Here is a 13,880-nt window from a genome sequence, read left to right on the forward strand (position 1 = left end):
GACCCAACCAAAGTAGATTTGGAGAGGCAACTCAACCACTGCCAGACCAGACTTTCTGGCCATGAAGTTATTTAAAATTAATATTCTAGTAGCATCTACAAGCTTTCTTCTGCCTGCAGGCTTTACAAAGAAGAGTCATTAGCAACTTACTAAAAATGAAATCAGCATATAATTATATATATGTGAAATACATATACAACATATATACACATATTTTATATATGTGTGTGTGTGTGTGTGTGTGTAACTTGATTTTAAATCTTATTTCCAGTGCGAAAATGTCATGGAACGGTTTTGGGGGATGGGAAGTGATAACTTGATTTTTTAAGGTTCAAACTTCTAGGGGCACCAGGGTGGCTCAGTCAGTGAAGCGTCCGACTCTTGACTGCGGCTCCGGTCATGATCTTGTGGTTCGTGGGTTTGAGCCCCGAGTCGGGTTCTGTGCTGACAGCTCAGAGCCTGGGGCTTGCTTTGGATTCTGTGTCTCCCTGTTTCTCTGCCCCTCCCCCACTTGGGCTCTGTCTCTCTCTCTCTCTCTCTCTCTCTCTCAAAAATATATAAACATACAAAAAAAAATAAAGTTCAAACTTCTACTTTTTTTTTTTTAATTTTTTTTTTCAACGTTTATTTATTTTTGGGACAGAGAGAGACAGAGCATGAACGGGGGAGGGGCAGAGAGAGAGGGAGACACAGAATCGGAAGCAGGCTCCAGGCTCTGAGCCGTCAGCCCAGAGCCCAACGCGGGGCTCGAACTCACGGACCGCGAGATCGTGACCTGGCTGAAGTCGGACGCTCAACCGACTGCGCCACCCAGGCGCCCCTCAAACTTCTACTTCTAAGAGATCATTTGAATAACAATAAATTAATAACAGTGACACTGAAATTACATCTTCAAGCCATTGGCCATATACATCCATAAACACATAGCAGACAAATGAGGATTGGTTTCTTCAATGTCTCTATTAGAATCTCTTGTTGAAAAAAAAGAAAAAAATCTCCTGTTCATCTTAACTAATTTCCTAAGTAGCTGGAGGTGGTCTCAATATGAAATTGGTCCCGTCTAGATCAAGGAAATACAGAAAGATTCAATAAAATTTTATCTACTTCTTCAGACAGAAGCAGTGTGGATAACTGGGTAAAGAATGCATCCTTCTCAAGTACGACAGCTTCTCCCTGGGTTTATTTCAACCCCCGGCCCACTAAGACAAAACTTGGACAAATGCTTTTTTTGTGCTGAAAAGACGGAGTAGCCTTTGTGCTCTACGGAAGGAAAACGCTCGAGTAACACAGCAGAATGATTTCAAAGCATGTATTTTGTTTCTTGAAAATTACGAAATCCGGCTCTTGGTTTCGGCTCAGGTCATGGTCTCATGGTTTGTGGGTTCGAGTCTTGCATCAGGCTCCACGTTGCCAGTGCAGAGCCTGCTTGGGATTCTCTCTCTCTCTCCTCTCTCTGCCCCTCAGGCACTCTCTCTCTCTTTCTCTCTCTCTCTAAGATGAATAAACGTAAAAAAGTTTCCACAATGAAATCATTTAAAAATAAACGCATTCACGTGTAAGCCACAGATCAACACATGGGGTATGATCCCACTTCGGTAAAACACCTAGATACGGGTGGATTCTTAAATTGTCGTCCTCACCGGTTAGAAATAAGCTCCCCGAGGGCAGGGATTTGTGTCTGTTTTGTTCAGCGAAACGTGCCAACAGTGTTTAGCACGTAGAAGGTGATCAACAAATATTTACTGAACTATCTATGCCCACAGAAAATTCCCTACGGCCAAACTGTTAGCGTTTTCCTCCAGAGAGTAGGACTGGGCTCGGCAGAAGGGTGACTTTCAACTCATTAGTTTATGGGCGTGTGCGGTTTAGATGTTTGACAAACATCATATAGACATGATTTAAGCACATAAGAAACTGGAAAAATAAAAGATGCTTCCTCCCTGCACGCAAACAAACAAACACACGAGACACACGGGAAAAAAAGGAGTATCTAAGGCGCTAGGCAAGGAGGTGAGAGCTACACAGAAGAAACCGTGAAGAGAAAGCAATGAGAGGGCCAAAAAGTACCTGAGGAAAATGAGGTACAGCGGGTGGGAAGGGACGACCTCTACCCCAGGGCTTGGTGTCCCAGATTGCCGGGCCTCGCCCACGTCTGCAGTAGGTTTAATTAGGAGCACGGCTCTGGGGGCGCCCGGGGGGGCTCAGTCAGTTGGGCGTCCGACTCTTGGTTTTCTTGGTTTCAGCTCAGGTCACCATCTCACAGTTCATGGGTTCGAGCCCCACGTCAGGCTCCGCGCTGACAATGCAAGCCTGCTTGGGATCCTCTCTCGCTCTCAATCTCTCTCTCTCTCTCTCTCTCTCTTTGTCACTCTCTCTCCGCCCTTCCCCCCCCCCAAAAAAAAAAATAAATAAACTTAAAAAAAAATAAGAGCATAGCTATGGAAAGGTTTTCCTCCCTCCCCCCTTCAGATTAAAAGCCACCCAATGGAGACAGCAGGTTTTCCTAACTACAGGCAGGTACATTTTGAGAGGGACTGAACCATTTCATAAAGAACTCCATATGTGGTGATTTACTGGAAGTAAAACTAGGGATAAATAACTGTTTTGTTTCCTCCTTAAAGCAACAGCAGAGCTGACCTAAGCTTACCGGTCTAGGCTTTGCAATCTATTTTCCTAAAAGACCTCTCCAGCCAGCCGCAGGGATGCGGATGGCACATTTGACTGACAAAAGGTCTTGCCCTGGACAGGTCTTTGCAGATTCCTGGTCAACATAGTATCAAAACACGTGCCTCTCATTTTCTCTAGATTATCCTACCCCGCTCCCACACAGACTTGCACAACAAAGGCTGAATCACGACCACGGAGGCCATGGAGTCAGTGACTATTTCGCTGTTTGTGTCTGTGCTTGAGCTTCTGTTCTCCCTTGGAAAAATTCTTGTGGATATTTTTTTTCTTTTTTCTTTTGTTGCCTCTTAAGCTTTCGGCAGGGGCTCGAGAATAATTCCCACAAGGGGAATGAGTTCGTATACTGTAACCTTCCTAAACTCATGAAAAACTACGGACGAATAACCATCCAAAATGAGCAGTGACTGACGGGCCAGAACGCATCAGAGTTCCTAATTTCCAAATACTTTAAATGTGACTACCCCAAATTTAGGGAAACCTCATAAAAATGAAGTTCAGGCATTCCTGAAGTTGATCCACAAATTCAATGCAAAATTCCTAGCAAACTCCTGGCTAGTTGTTTTTTAATGCAGAAATCGACAAGCTGATCCTAAAATTAATATGGAAATGCGAGGGTCCCAGAAGAGCCAAAACAATCTTGACACAGAAGAACGAAGTTGAAAAATTCACGCTTTCTGATTTCAAATTTTCGTACACAGCTGCCATAACCAAGACAGCGATACAGGTATGAGATAGACTTGTGGATAGATCAGTGGAATTAAACTGAGAGTCCAGAAATAAACACTTACATTATGGTCAAGTCATTTTAAACCAGGGTACTCAGACATTTCGGCGGGAACGAATATTCTTTCAACAAATGATGCTAGGAACACCTAGATACATGTGCATGCAAAACAACGAACTTGGACCCCTAACTCACATAATGCACAAAAATCAACTCAAAAAGGATCAGACCTAAATGTAAGGGCTAAAACTCTAAAACTCAGGGGCGTCTGGGTGGCTCAGTTGGTTAAAAGCTTCCAACTCTTGGTTTCGGCTCAGGTCGTGATCTCACAGTTCATGAGATCGAGCCCCGTGACAGGCTCTGCACTGATAGCCTGCAGCCTGCTTGGGATTCTCTCCCTCTCTCTTTCTGTACTTCCCCTGCTTGTGCACGCTTGTGTGCATTCTCTCTCTCTCTCAAAATAAATAAGTAAATAAATAAACATTAAAAAAAAAACCTAAAACACATATGAAAACATAGGTGTGATTTTGTGATCTTGGATTAGGCCGGGTTTTCTCTTTTTTTTAATGTTTATTTTGAGAGAGAGCAAGAACCCACATGGGTGTAAGCGGGGGAGGGGCAGAGCGAGGGAGAGCGAGTATCCCAAGCAGGCTCCTCGCTCGGCGCAAACTCACGGGCTCGAACTCATGACCGCGAGATCATGCCCTGAGCCGATATCAAGATATCAAGAGTCGGCTGCTTCACTCAACTGAGCCACCCAGGTGCCCCAGGCCAGCTTTTCGCATATGGGACACCAAAGGCAGAGGATGCCAGAGAAAAAATAGGCCAAGAAGTACATTAAAAGGTGCTTAAACAATTACCTAGTCATCAGGGAAATGCGAACCAAAACACAGTGAGCTATGACCTCACACCAGTCAGGATGGGCGTCACCAAAAAGAGAATAACAACTGCTGGGGAGGATGCGGAGAAAAAGACGCTCCTCGTGGGCTACGGGGTGGGAATGTAAATTGGTGCAGCTGCTCTGAAAAATAATATGGAGGTTCCTCAAAAAATTCAAGACAGAACTACTAGAAGATCCAGCAACCCCACTTCTGGGTAGCTACCCAAAGAAGACAAAACACTAACTCAGAAAACCATCTGCCCCTACCCCGCCCACATTCATTGTAACATTATTCAAGATAGCCAAGATATGGAAGCAATGAAGTGTCCATCCATAGATGAATGGATGAAGAAAACTGGTGTGTGTGTGTGTGTGTGTGTGTGTGTGTGTGTGTGTGTGTGTATAATGGAATAAATTCAGCCATAAAAAGGAAATGTTGCCTTTTGTAACAACATGGATGGACCTTGAGGGCATTATGGATGATCTCACTTACATGCAGAATCTTTAAAAAAAAAAAAAAAAGCAAGCTCAAAGATACAGAGAACAGACTGGTGGTTGTGTGGTGTGGGGGCGGGGCGGGGGGGAGGGACGTAGTGCCTGGTTTAACAAGGGTCAACATGTACAAACTTCCAGTTGCAAAATAAGTCAGTCCGGGGGACCTAATGTACAGCATTAATAATTCTGTGTTGCTAAAAAGTTGCTAAGAGAGTAAATTTTTAAAGTTCTCATTATAATAAATATATTTTGTAAACTATGCATGGTGACAGATGTCACCTAGAGTGAATGTGATCATTTTGCAGTATATGCAAACATCGAATGCTGTAGATCTGAAACGTTTGACATAAAAAATATGTATTATTTAAAAAAGGGGGACACCTGGGTGGCTCAGTCGGCTGAGCGTCTGACTTTGGTCCAGGTGGTGATCTCACGGTTTGTGGGTTCAAGCCCCCAATCGAGCTCACTGTTGTCAGCATGGAGCCCGCTTCGGGTCCTCTGTCCCCACCCTTCTGCCCCTCCCCCACAGCACCCTGGCTCTACCTTGGCAGTGTGGAGACTGCTAGGGATTCCCTCTCTCTCTCTGCCCCTCCCTTGCTCATGCTGTCTTTGTCTCTCTCAAAATAAATAAACTTAAAAAAAAATCGTTTTAAAGAGAGAAATGAAAACATACATCCACACAAAAACTTGTCTAAGAACATCCACAGCAATATTACTCACGATGGCCAAAAAGGTTTAAACAACTCAAATGTCCATCAACCGAATAGATCATTAAAATATGATAGATCTTCATACAACGGCAGTAGTATTCAGCCATATGAAAGAATGAATGCTGATACATGCTACAACATGGATGAACCTTTAAACGCTATGCTAACCGCAGCCAGCCCCAAGACATCACATATTATATGATTCTATTTATCTGAAATGCCCGGGATAGATACATCTAGGAAGGTAGAAAGCACTGTATAATATCGGCCATCAGGGGTTGGCGGGATGAGCGGTGGGCAGGTTTGTTTCTGGGGTGACAGGGATATTCTGAACTTCTGGTAATGACTCTACAACTCTGTGATTATCCTAAAAACCACTGAAATGTATACTTTAAATGGGTTAATTGCATGGTATGTGAATTATATCTCAACAAAGCAGTTTAAAAAAAAAACCTTGAGGGCCGCCTGGGTGGCTCAGTCAGTTAAGTGTCCGACTTCGGTTCAGGTCACGATCTCATGGTTGTGAGTTCGAGCCCTGCATCGGGCTCTGTGCTGACAGCTCAGAGCCTGAATGAAGCCTGCTTCGGATTCTGTGTCTCCTGCTCTATCTCTGCGCCTCCCCCCCCGCAAAATATAAATAAACATTAACAAAATTTTTTCAAAAACCTCTTTTCTCCTCCTCCTTGCTTTCCCTTTTCAAAATAATGCAAAAAACAAAATGATGCAGAAAATTATCTGAAAAGAGAGTAGATGTATCTCCATACGGGTGCTAGCACATAATTTTCAAGAGACAGAATACACATATGTAAATTTTAAGTACTGCGATAAAACCCAGCATCTGCAGGGTTAACAGCCAACATAACCTCTTCATGACAGAGATGAGAATATCATTACTAAATATTTGAAAGTCAGAGAGAAGATAATCTATTTTTAAGAGTAAATTTCAGTATATTAAAACGTCACTATACTTGCTATCTGGGGTACCTTGGAAAACCACGGCTCGACTATTTGATAAGCCCCAAACTTAATTGTGAGTGTACCATGGTCCTTCTTTCCAATATGCCATCAGCTTTTGGTTTTTCCATTAAGATATAATTTTTTTCTAGAAAATTATACCATGGGGGGGGGGGGCACCTGGGTGGCTTAGTCAGTTCAGCATCCAGACTCTAGATTTCAGCTCAGGTCATGATCCCAGGGTCGTGGGATCTGAGCGTGGAGCCCACTTGGGATTCATTCTCTATCTCTCTCTCCCTCCCCTCCCCCTCTCTGCCCCTCCCATCCCACACTATCTCTATCTGCCCCTCTCCTCCACACGCATGCTCTCTCTCTCTCTCTCTCTCAAATAAAAAAAAAATTTTAAGTGCAATGGTTTAAAAAAAAAAAAAAAAAGAAAATTATACCAGGTATTGAAAACGATAGGAAATAAATGAATAAAGTTCTCAACTGGAAAGCAATAACAGCTGCTTAATATTTCGACTGAAGGAAGAATAAGATGGGAAAGGATTCATCTCCGGCATGAATTTAAACCATAAAAGAGTAAACTAGAGAATCTGTAAAAAGAAAAAAAAAAAAGGAGGGGGTTGTGTAATAAACTACCGATCTCGTGTCCCCAGTAAAGTAGGATCAGTTACCGTTAAAGCTGTAGCTTCTCTCATTGGACAGCTCTGAGCACAGACCTCTTCTCCACCCCCAGGCATAGATTACACCGGTTCCAGACTGTGAGCAAAGGAACACGATGAGTCCAAGGGACCCGGGAGCCAATCCGACAGCACGAACGTTTGAGCAACAAATCCCAGCAACGCTTTGTCTTTTTGGAGCAGTGCTTCCACTCTGCGCCCTCGTTCCTCCTCAAGTACATTTTGCTTTGGGACACAAACAACGGTCTCTCATGACTGACCTCTTCTCCATCTACGCTCGCGCGTCCAGGCTTTAAACACCACCTAGAAGCCTGATGGCGCCCAAACCTACACCCCCGTCTGAGGCCCCTTCCTCAAATACCAGGTCCCCACGTCCCATCGCCTACTTGACACCTCCACGAGGACAGCACGCAGGCGCCTCCGAGTGAACAGGTGCCAAACCAGACCCCCGCCCTCCCGATTCTTCTCACAGACCCGCTCCCCCTGCACACATGTCCGTCTCCACCGATGACAATCCCTCCTCTTTCTCTCGGACCTTGTAACCGAAGCATTTTGGCAAACGCTTTTTGGCTCCACCTTCAAGAGATCCAGAATCTGAGCACTGCTCACCACCTCTGTCACCACCGCACTGGTTCCAGCCACCATCACCAATCCTAATGGCCTCCTCTTTTTTTTTTTTTTTGCAGTTTATTCATTTATTTATTTTTCTGTCTCTCTCTCTCTCACACACACACACACACGAATGCAAAACACAGTGTTTCAGCCACACGCGTCCCTGTCCTGTGGCTTGAACTTGTCAGTATTCTCTCGTGTCAGGGCCTTTTAACACCCACGGTCCCCTCTGCCTGGAACACCCCCCCGAGTCGTAAGGTGTTTGTTCCACGTCACCTTCCTGGTGCTGGAGTCGCCAGCTGGTCAGATCCTTACGTGTGTCATACACATACAACGTGGGGATGCTGTGGGTGAAAACTAAGTAGGAGAAATTGCTGTGACACTGGCCTCTTGCCAGGAGCGAGCTGCCTCTGGGACAAGACCTTGGCGGCAACAGAGAGGGGAGACTCACCTTGACCGCAGCCAGATCGGGGGCATCTCGCCCTCCGGGGCTGACCCGCTTCCGCCCCGGGGCAGGTGAGGGGCAGTTCTGTCACCCCCAGAGGGTGCCTGTTACAGAAGACGCTGTAATAGGGATGTTTGCTTTCCTTGGGGGGGGGGGGGGCGACGTCTAAGACTGAGGTGCCTCCTGGGGCCCGAGAAATGCAATGGAAAAAAGGCACCTTGACTTTCTGACAGATCTTGAACAAACGCATTTGTCTGTTTTCCAAGAAACTAAAATATTACTACCCCACGTGACAGGAGAACACGGGCTTTTCCGGATAACTTACTTAACATCACCAACCCTCCAAAACACAACCAGCAACGAGAAAAACAGAAAATAAAAGGCTTTTATGCAACCAGAACTGACAGCACAGAGTCCAAGTGTGAAAGTCACATACATTCATGGAAGTAGACTCCCCGAGGCCCCACTCATAATCTATTTACTCCTATTTTGCAGACAATTCTAACGGGTTTCGTCACCTGCATGCCTGCTCAGAGCAGCACGTTAGAAGAAGCCAATGGCAGAGGAACCAGAGGACTAGACACGGACTGCTGGTTGGTAGAAAGTTGTGGGGGTTTGTTAAATGGTTTTATTTTTTATTTTTGAGAGAAAGACAGAGACAGAGACAGAGACAGAGACAGAGACAGTAGGCGCAGGGGGAGAGGCAGAGAGAGAGGGAGACACAGAATCCGAAGCAGGCTCCGGGCTCCGAGCTGGCAGCACAGAACCCCACGCGGGGCTCGAACTCACAAACCACCCCAGAAACAGTTTAAAACGACAGCAGTAGGGGCGTCTGGGTGGCTCGGGGGGTTGAGCATTCACCTTCGGCTCAGGTCACGATCTGGCGGTTTGTGAGTTTGAGCTCCCTCTTGGGCTGTCTGTTGTGGGCAGGGAGCTGACTTCAGATCCTCTGTCGCCCCCCCCCCCTCTCTCTCTCTCTCTCTCTCGGCCCCTTCCCTGCTGGCTTTCTCTCCCTCAAGTATAAATAAAACATTTTAAAAAAAATAACAGCAGCAAAAAATGAGACTTAACAGACAGGGGATATATGAAAAGATTAGAAAAGCAGGCATTACAAATTAAGAGGCAGAACTATCTGTACCCAATCTAATGGCGGGACAAACAACCCTCCAGACTTTAGGAGCCCCTGAGACAACACTATACACAGCACTTTAAAATAACCAATGTTGGGGCGCCTGGGTGGCGCAGTCGGTTAAGCGTCCGACTTCAGCCAGGTCACGATCTCGCGGTCCATGAGTTCGAGCCCCGCGTCGGGCTCTGGGCTGATGGCTCAGAGCCTGGAGCCTGTTTCCGATTCTGTGTCTCCCTCTCTCTCTGCCCCTCCCCCGTTCATGCTGTGTCTCCCTCTGTCCCAAAAATAAATAAACGTTGAAAAAAAAATTAAAATAAAATAACCAATGCTATTATAAGAATAATCTTGAGTCAAAAAAAAAAAAAAAAAAGATGCAGTTATCACCAGGTTCAGGAGTTAGGAGACTAAATCATCTTTCCGAAAGGCTTTCCACCCAAAATGTGACAGATTTGGGGACAACGGTGGGGGAGGGGGATGTATCAAGCACCAAAAGTGCTAAACCTCGTTTACCCAGAAACATTCAGTCATGTGGAACACGTGTTGATTTTGTAAGGGCGTAGCTCCAGAAGATGTGTGGATGACAACACAAGTTAATTACTCAGTATGCGACGTGTACGCCCTCACAAAATAAACCTTCCGGAGAGCAGGTGCTCACAACTACTTATCTGAGTTATCCAAGGTATAGTTTGCATTCTTTTGTCCTGTAAGGACTGTAAAACATTACTTTCTTTTTTCCTCTTTCTTTCCATCCTCGGGTAAGGAAGGTGTGGCTGGGGGGGGGGGGGGAGCAGCATTTATTTGAGGACAAGCTCAAAAGGTAATTTTATAATAAACTATGGGCTATTTGTTTTCATTTGAGAGAGAGAGAGACGGAGAGAGCACTGGAGGGGGGGAGGGGGGGAGGGAGGGAGGGAGAGAGAGAGAGAGAGAGAGAGACTGACTCTTAGGCAGGCTCCACCCTCAGAGCAACGCCCAACACAAGCCTCGACCCCACAACCCTGGGATCATGACCTGAGCTGAAATCAAGAGTCAGATGCTCAACCGACGGGGCCACCCAGGCACCCCAAGTGTGGGCTACTTCTGTGCTAGACTTCCTCAGTTATCGAGATAACCCGTGTAAACGGTTAAGCACCTGACTCTTGATTTAGGCTCAGGTCATGATCTCACGGGTTCCTGGGATCTAGCTCCGCATCTGGCTCCGTGCAGACGGTGCGGAGCCTGCTTGGGATGGTCTCTCCTATTTCTCTGTTCCTCCCCGTACTTGTGTGTTCTCTCTCTCTCAAAATAAATACATAAATTAAAAAAAAAAAAAAAAAAAAAAAAAGATTTGCTTCTTCCCAGCTCAAGACCTACTGGCCAGCTCTCTCTGAATGTTCCACAGAAACCACACCCCCAAAACTGAACCAAAACGTGCTCTTCCTCCCCCACCCAGTCACCCTAAGCAGAAATCTGGGATTAATGGGTCTCCTTCCCTGTCCCTCAAACCTCACGACCAGTCACCGAGTCAAATCACTTGTACCCTCTCAATTCTCCAAGCTTGCCCCAGGTCCCAAAACGGACTCAGTCCAGGACTCAGTGCACGCTTACTCGGCTTTCTACAAATGCCTTCTAACTGGCCGCCCTACCTCACAGCTTCCTCTCTATCGCGTTGTCCGCACACTGTGTCCTCCACACAAATGCCAGGGTGAGATCTGTAAAAACAAGAAGCCCCACCATGCGCTGCCACTGTTGATCACCGTGCACACCACGCACTGTGCAGTCCTAGCGAGGGCATTGTTCATGGTGCAGTAAATGTGAATGGAGCCCCTAAGGGTTGTGCAGTGCACAACCTGTACAACCATATGCAGCAACCTTGCTGTATCCCTCTCCATTGGCTCCCCCATTGCCCTACAAATGAAGTAAAGCCCTTTCGTATGCATTACAAGGCTCTGCCTGATCCAGTCCCTGCCTACCTCTCCAAATTTCTCTCTCCTGTACTTTCCACATTTTGCACTCCAATCATTAAAAAACAAGACAATTCCCCAAACCTACTATGCTGCCCCTTTTCTGCTTATTTTTGCAAATCTTAGTTCCTTTGCCTAGAATACCGTTCTCCCTACCTATCCCCACCACTCTATCCCCCGCCCCCAGTGCACTTGCAAACTGTCCACCCTGAAGACTCAAATAGAGACAACCATTCCCTCTCTGGCTGGCCCCCAGCAGGTACTGCACAAGCACGTGTACTTTAGCTTATTACACGGTACCATGCTCCTGGTAGTGAGCAGTTTATAAACGATCATTAGTGAAACCATCTTTCAGGAAGTTCTGCCCCACAATGAAAATCACTGTAAACACGTTTTTTAAATACATTAGCATTCTTAAAATATATGAAAAACACATGAAATCCTTTTTCACGCATAAAATTCTGGTACCATGGCCTGTGTTCTAACAGCACGGGTACGCACTACTTCCAGGACACTTTGTTGATCCACAAGGTGAAAGGCATTCCTGCCAAAAATGCCGAAAGGCAGAAAACTACCGCAAGCCCCTGTAAAGACAGCACAGCAACTGGTATTATTTAGGTGCCGTGCTCTGCCATGATGCCAAGGCCACGGGGACCTGCCCACGTGCAGGAGCCTTCCACAATACCGGAAGATGAAACTTCACAATGTAGAAATAAGGGAAATCACCAGCGGTAGAAATGTCAGCTTGGATTTCACAGCAGCGCTAACTTAATATCTGCGTCCGTCACCACATTGCCCCCTAATGATTTATTACATCTAGAAATCACTACTGACCGCCTCAAAACCCAAACGGACAAGACCAACAAGTTCTGTGTTCCGAAGGTGCACAGATGGCCGTCCCGACCTACTCTGGTCTAAGTAAAGGGGTTTGTGTGGCGGCCTCCTCTGGACTCGCGGATGACCCTGAATAAGGAGGAATCTTTGGAACGTGTGTTGTGACCCCCTGATGCGCAGAAAATTGCCAACTCTTTTTTTTTTTTTTTTCCGGATGCCCAAACTCCCACCGCAAGGCTGAGCACCTGCTAAACCAAAACCACAACCTGGGCGGACCGCGGTGCCTCGCAGATCTGTCCCGAAAGCCTCGGCTGAACTTAAGGTCCCAGAGTTGCACCCCGTCCCCGGGGTGTCCCCACGCCCCGGTCTGCACGGTCCCGCGGGGAACCCGGCACCTCCGACTAGGTGAACGCGCACGCGCCCCGCGGCTGGCAAGCGGCCAAGGCCACGTTACGCCGCTCACGCCCCTTTTCCAAAACGCGGCGGCGGCACCCAAAGTTGTGTGAGTCGGCGGGCGATTTTGTCTGTCCGTCCTGTCACACACCAAAACTTCTGCCATCGGAGTGAGGACCCCAGGAGGCAGGAGGCTCGCGGACTGGCTGGGGACATGCACCGCTCCGGGGGGAGGGGGGCGGGAGGGAAGCCCCGGCGGCGGCCGCACCGTCTCTCTACCCCTCCTCCAACTGCGGCTCGCGGATCCCAGCGCCTTTTTGGACTAGGTTTCCCCGGCACGTGTTACTCGCCACCCCCACCACCCCCCCCCCCCCACTTTCCCGGCATTCAGGGACCAGCAGAAGGGAAGCGCGGCCCGGGGGAGGCCTGTCTCGGGTCCGCGGGATGTGGACCGGGAAGAAGCCGTCCGGCCCCACCTCTCCCGTGACACGCGGCAGCGGAGACCTCCCCGCACCGCCCGCCCGCAGCGCCGCGCCGCGCCGCGCCCGGCCCGGGGAACAACGGGCGCCCCCCGCAGTGGGGAAGGGTGCGCGGGGTGCGAGCTCAAACAAAGTGTGCGCGCCGGCCGGCCGCGCCGGGGAGGGAGCGGGGAGCCGAGGCGGCCGGGCGGCGGGCGCGGGGAGGGAACTCACCTGCCACGAAGCCCGCATGCAGGAGGCAGAGGTAGCGCTGGCAGTACTTCTCGGATATCCTCACGCGCTGCGGGGCCATGGCCACCTGCCCAGGGACGGCCTGGGCGGCCGGCACGATCGTGCAGCCGTCCCGGTTCGGGGGCAGGCCCGGGATCCCCCTGCACAGCGCGAAGGGCCGGGGCGCCGAGACCAGGCGCGCGGACCGGGCCGGCGGCGTGGACGCGCCCGGGTGGGGCCCGGAGCCGGCCGCCGCCACCCCCGCCTCGGAGTCCGGGCCGGGACCCCGGAATTCCGCCACGCGTCCGCCCAGTCGCATCCGGGCAGGACCGAAGGGGGCCCACCACCGGCTCCGCAGCCCGGGCGCGCGCGCGCGCGTCCCCGGAGCCCGGGAACTTGCTCGGAGTTTGGGGCCCCGGCGCACTGCCTCGGACGGCTGCCGCAGCGAGAGCGACCGCTCCGCGGAGCGCACACACGCCCCCTCCTAGCTGCGCGGAGGAAGAAGAGTGGAGGCGGAGGAGGCGGAGGAGGCGGAGGAGGCGGAGGAGGGACTCAAGGCGCCCGCGGGGAGGACCCCTGCAGAGACGCCTATTGTCAGGGGCGGGAAGGCCGGGCCCGGCGAGCACGCGTGGTGGGAGGGGACGGCCGGCCTCGCACTCCCCTGGCAACTCCTGCAGGTCTCGACGGTTCCGCAGCATCCCCGC

At 49.1% G+C, this 13,880-nt stretch overlaps 1 protein-coding gene across 3 annotated transcripts in view; it reads right to left on the reverse strand.

Annotated features, from left to right (window-relative positions):
• Nucleotides 1–13,673, reverse strand: part of MCF2 (MCF.2 cell line derived transforming sequence) — a 112,250-nt gene extending 98,577 nt beyond the window's left edge. For 2 of the 3 annotated variants that reach the window (XR_006710782.1, XM_045471350.1), the window contains exon 1: nt 13,180–13,672. Coding sequence is in view for 2 of the 3 variants with exons in the window: in XM_045471350.1 (XP_045327306.1) it covers nt 13,180–13,495 (316 nt within the window). In the remaining variant the exon portion in view is untranslated. Of the gene's footprint in view, nt 1–13,179 lie in introns of all 3 variants that reach the window. The other variant, XM_045471352.1, reaches the window with a different exon arrangement.
• Between the last annotated feature and the right edge of the window lie 207 nt (nt 13,674–13,880).

The sequence above is a fragment of the Leopardus geoffroyi genome, chromosome X (assembly GCF_018350155.1).
Source record: "Leopardus geoffroyi isolate Oge1 chromosome X, O.geoffroyi_Oge1_pat1.0, whole genome shotgun sequence".
NCBI classification, from domain to species: Eukaryota; Metazoa; Chordata; class Mammalia; order Carnivora; family Felidae; genus Leopardus; species Leopardus geoffroyi.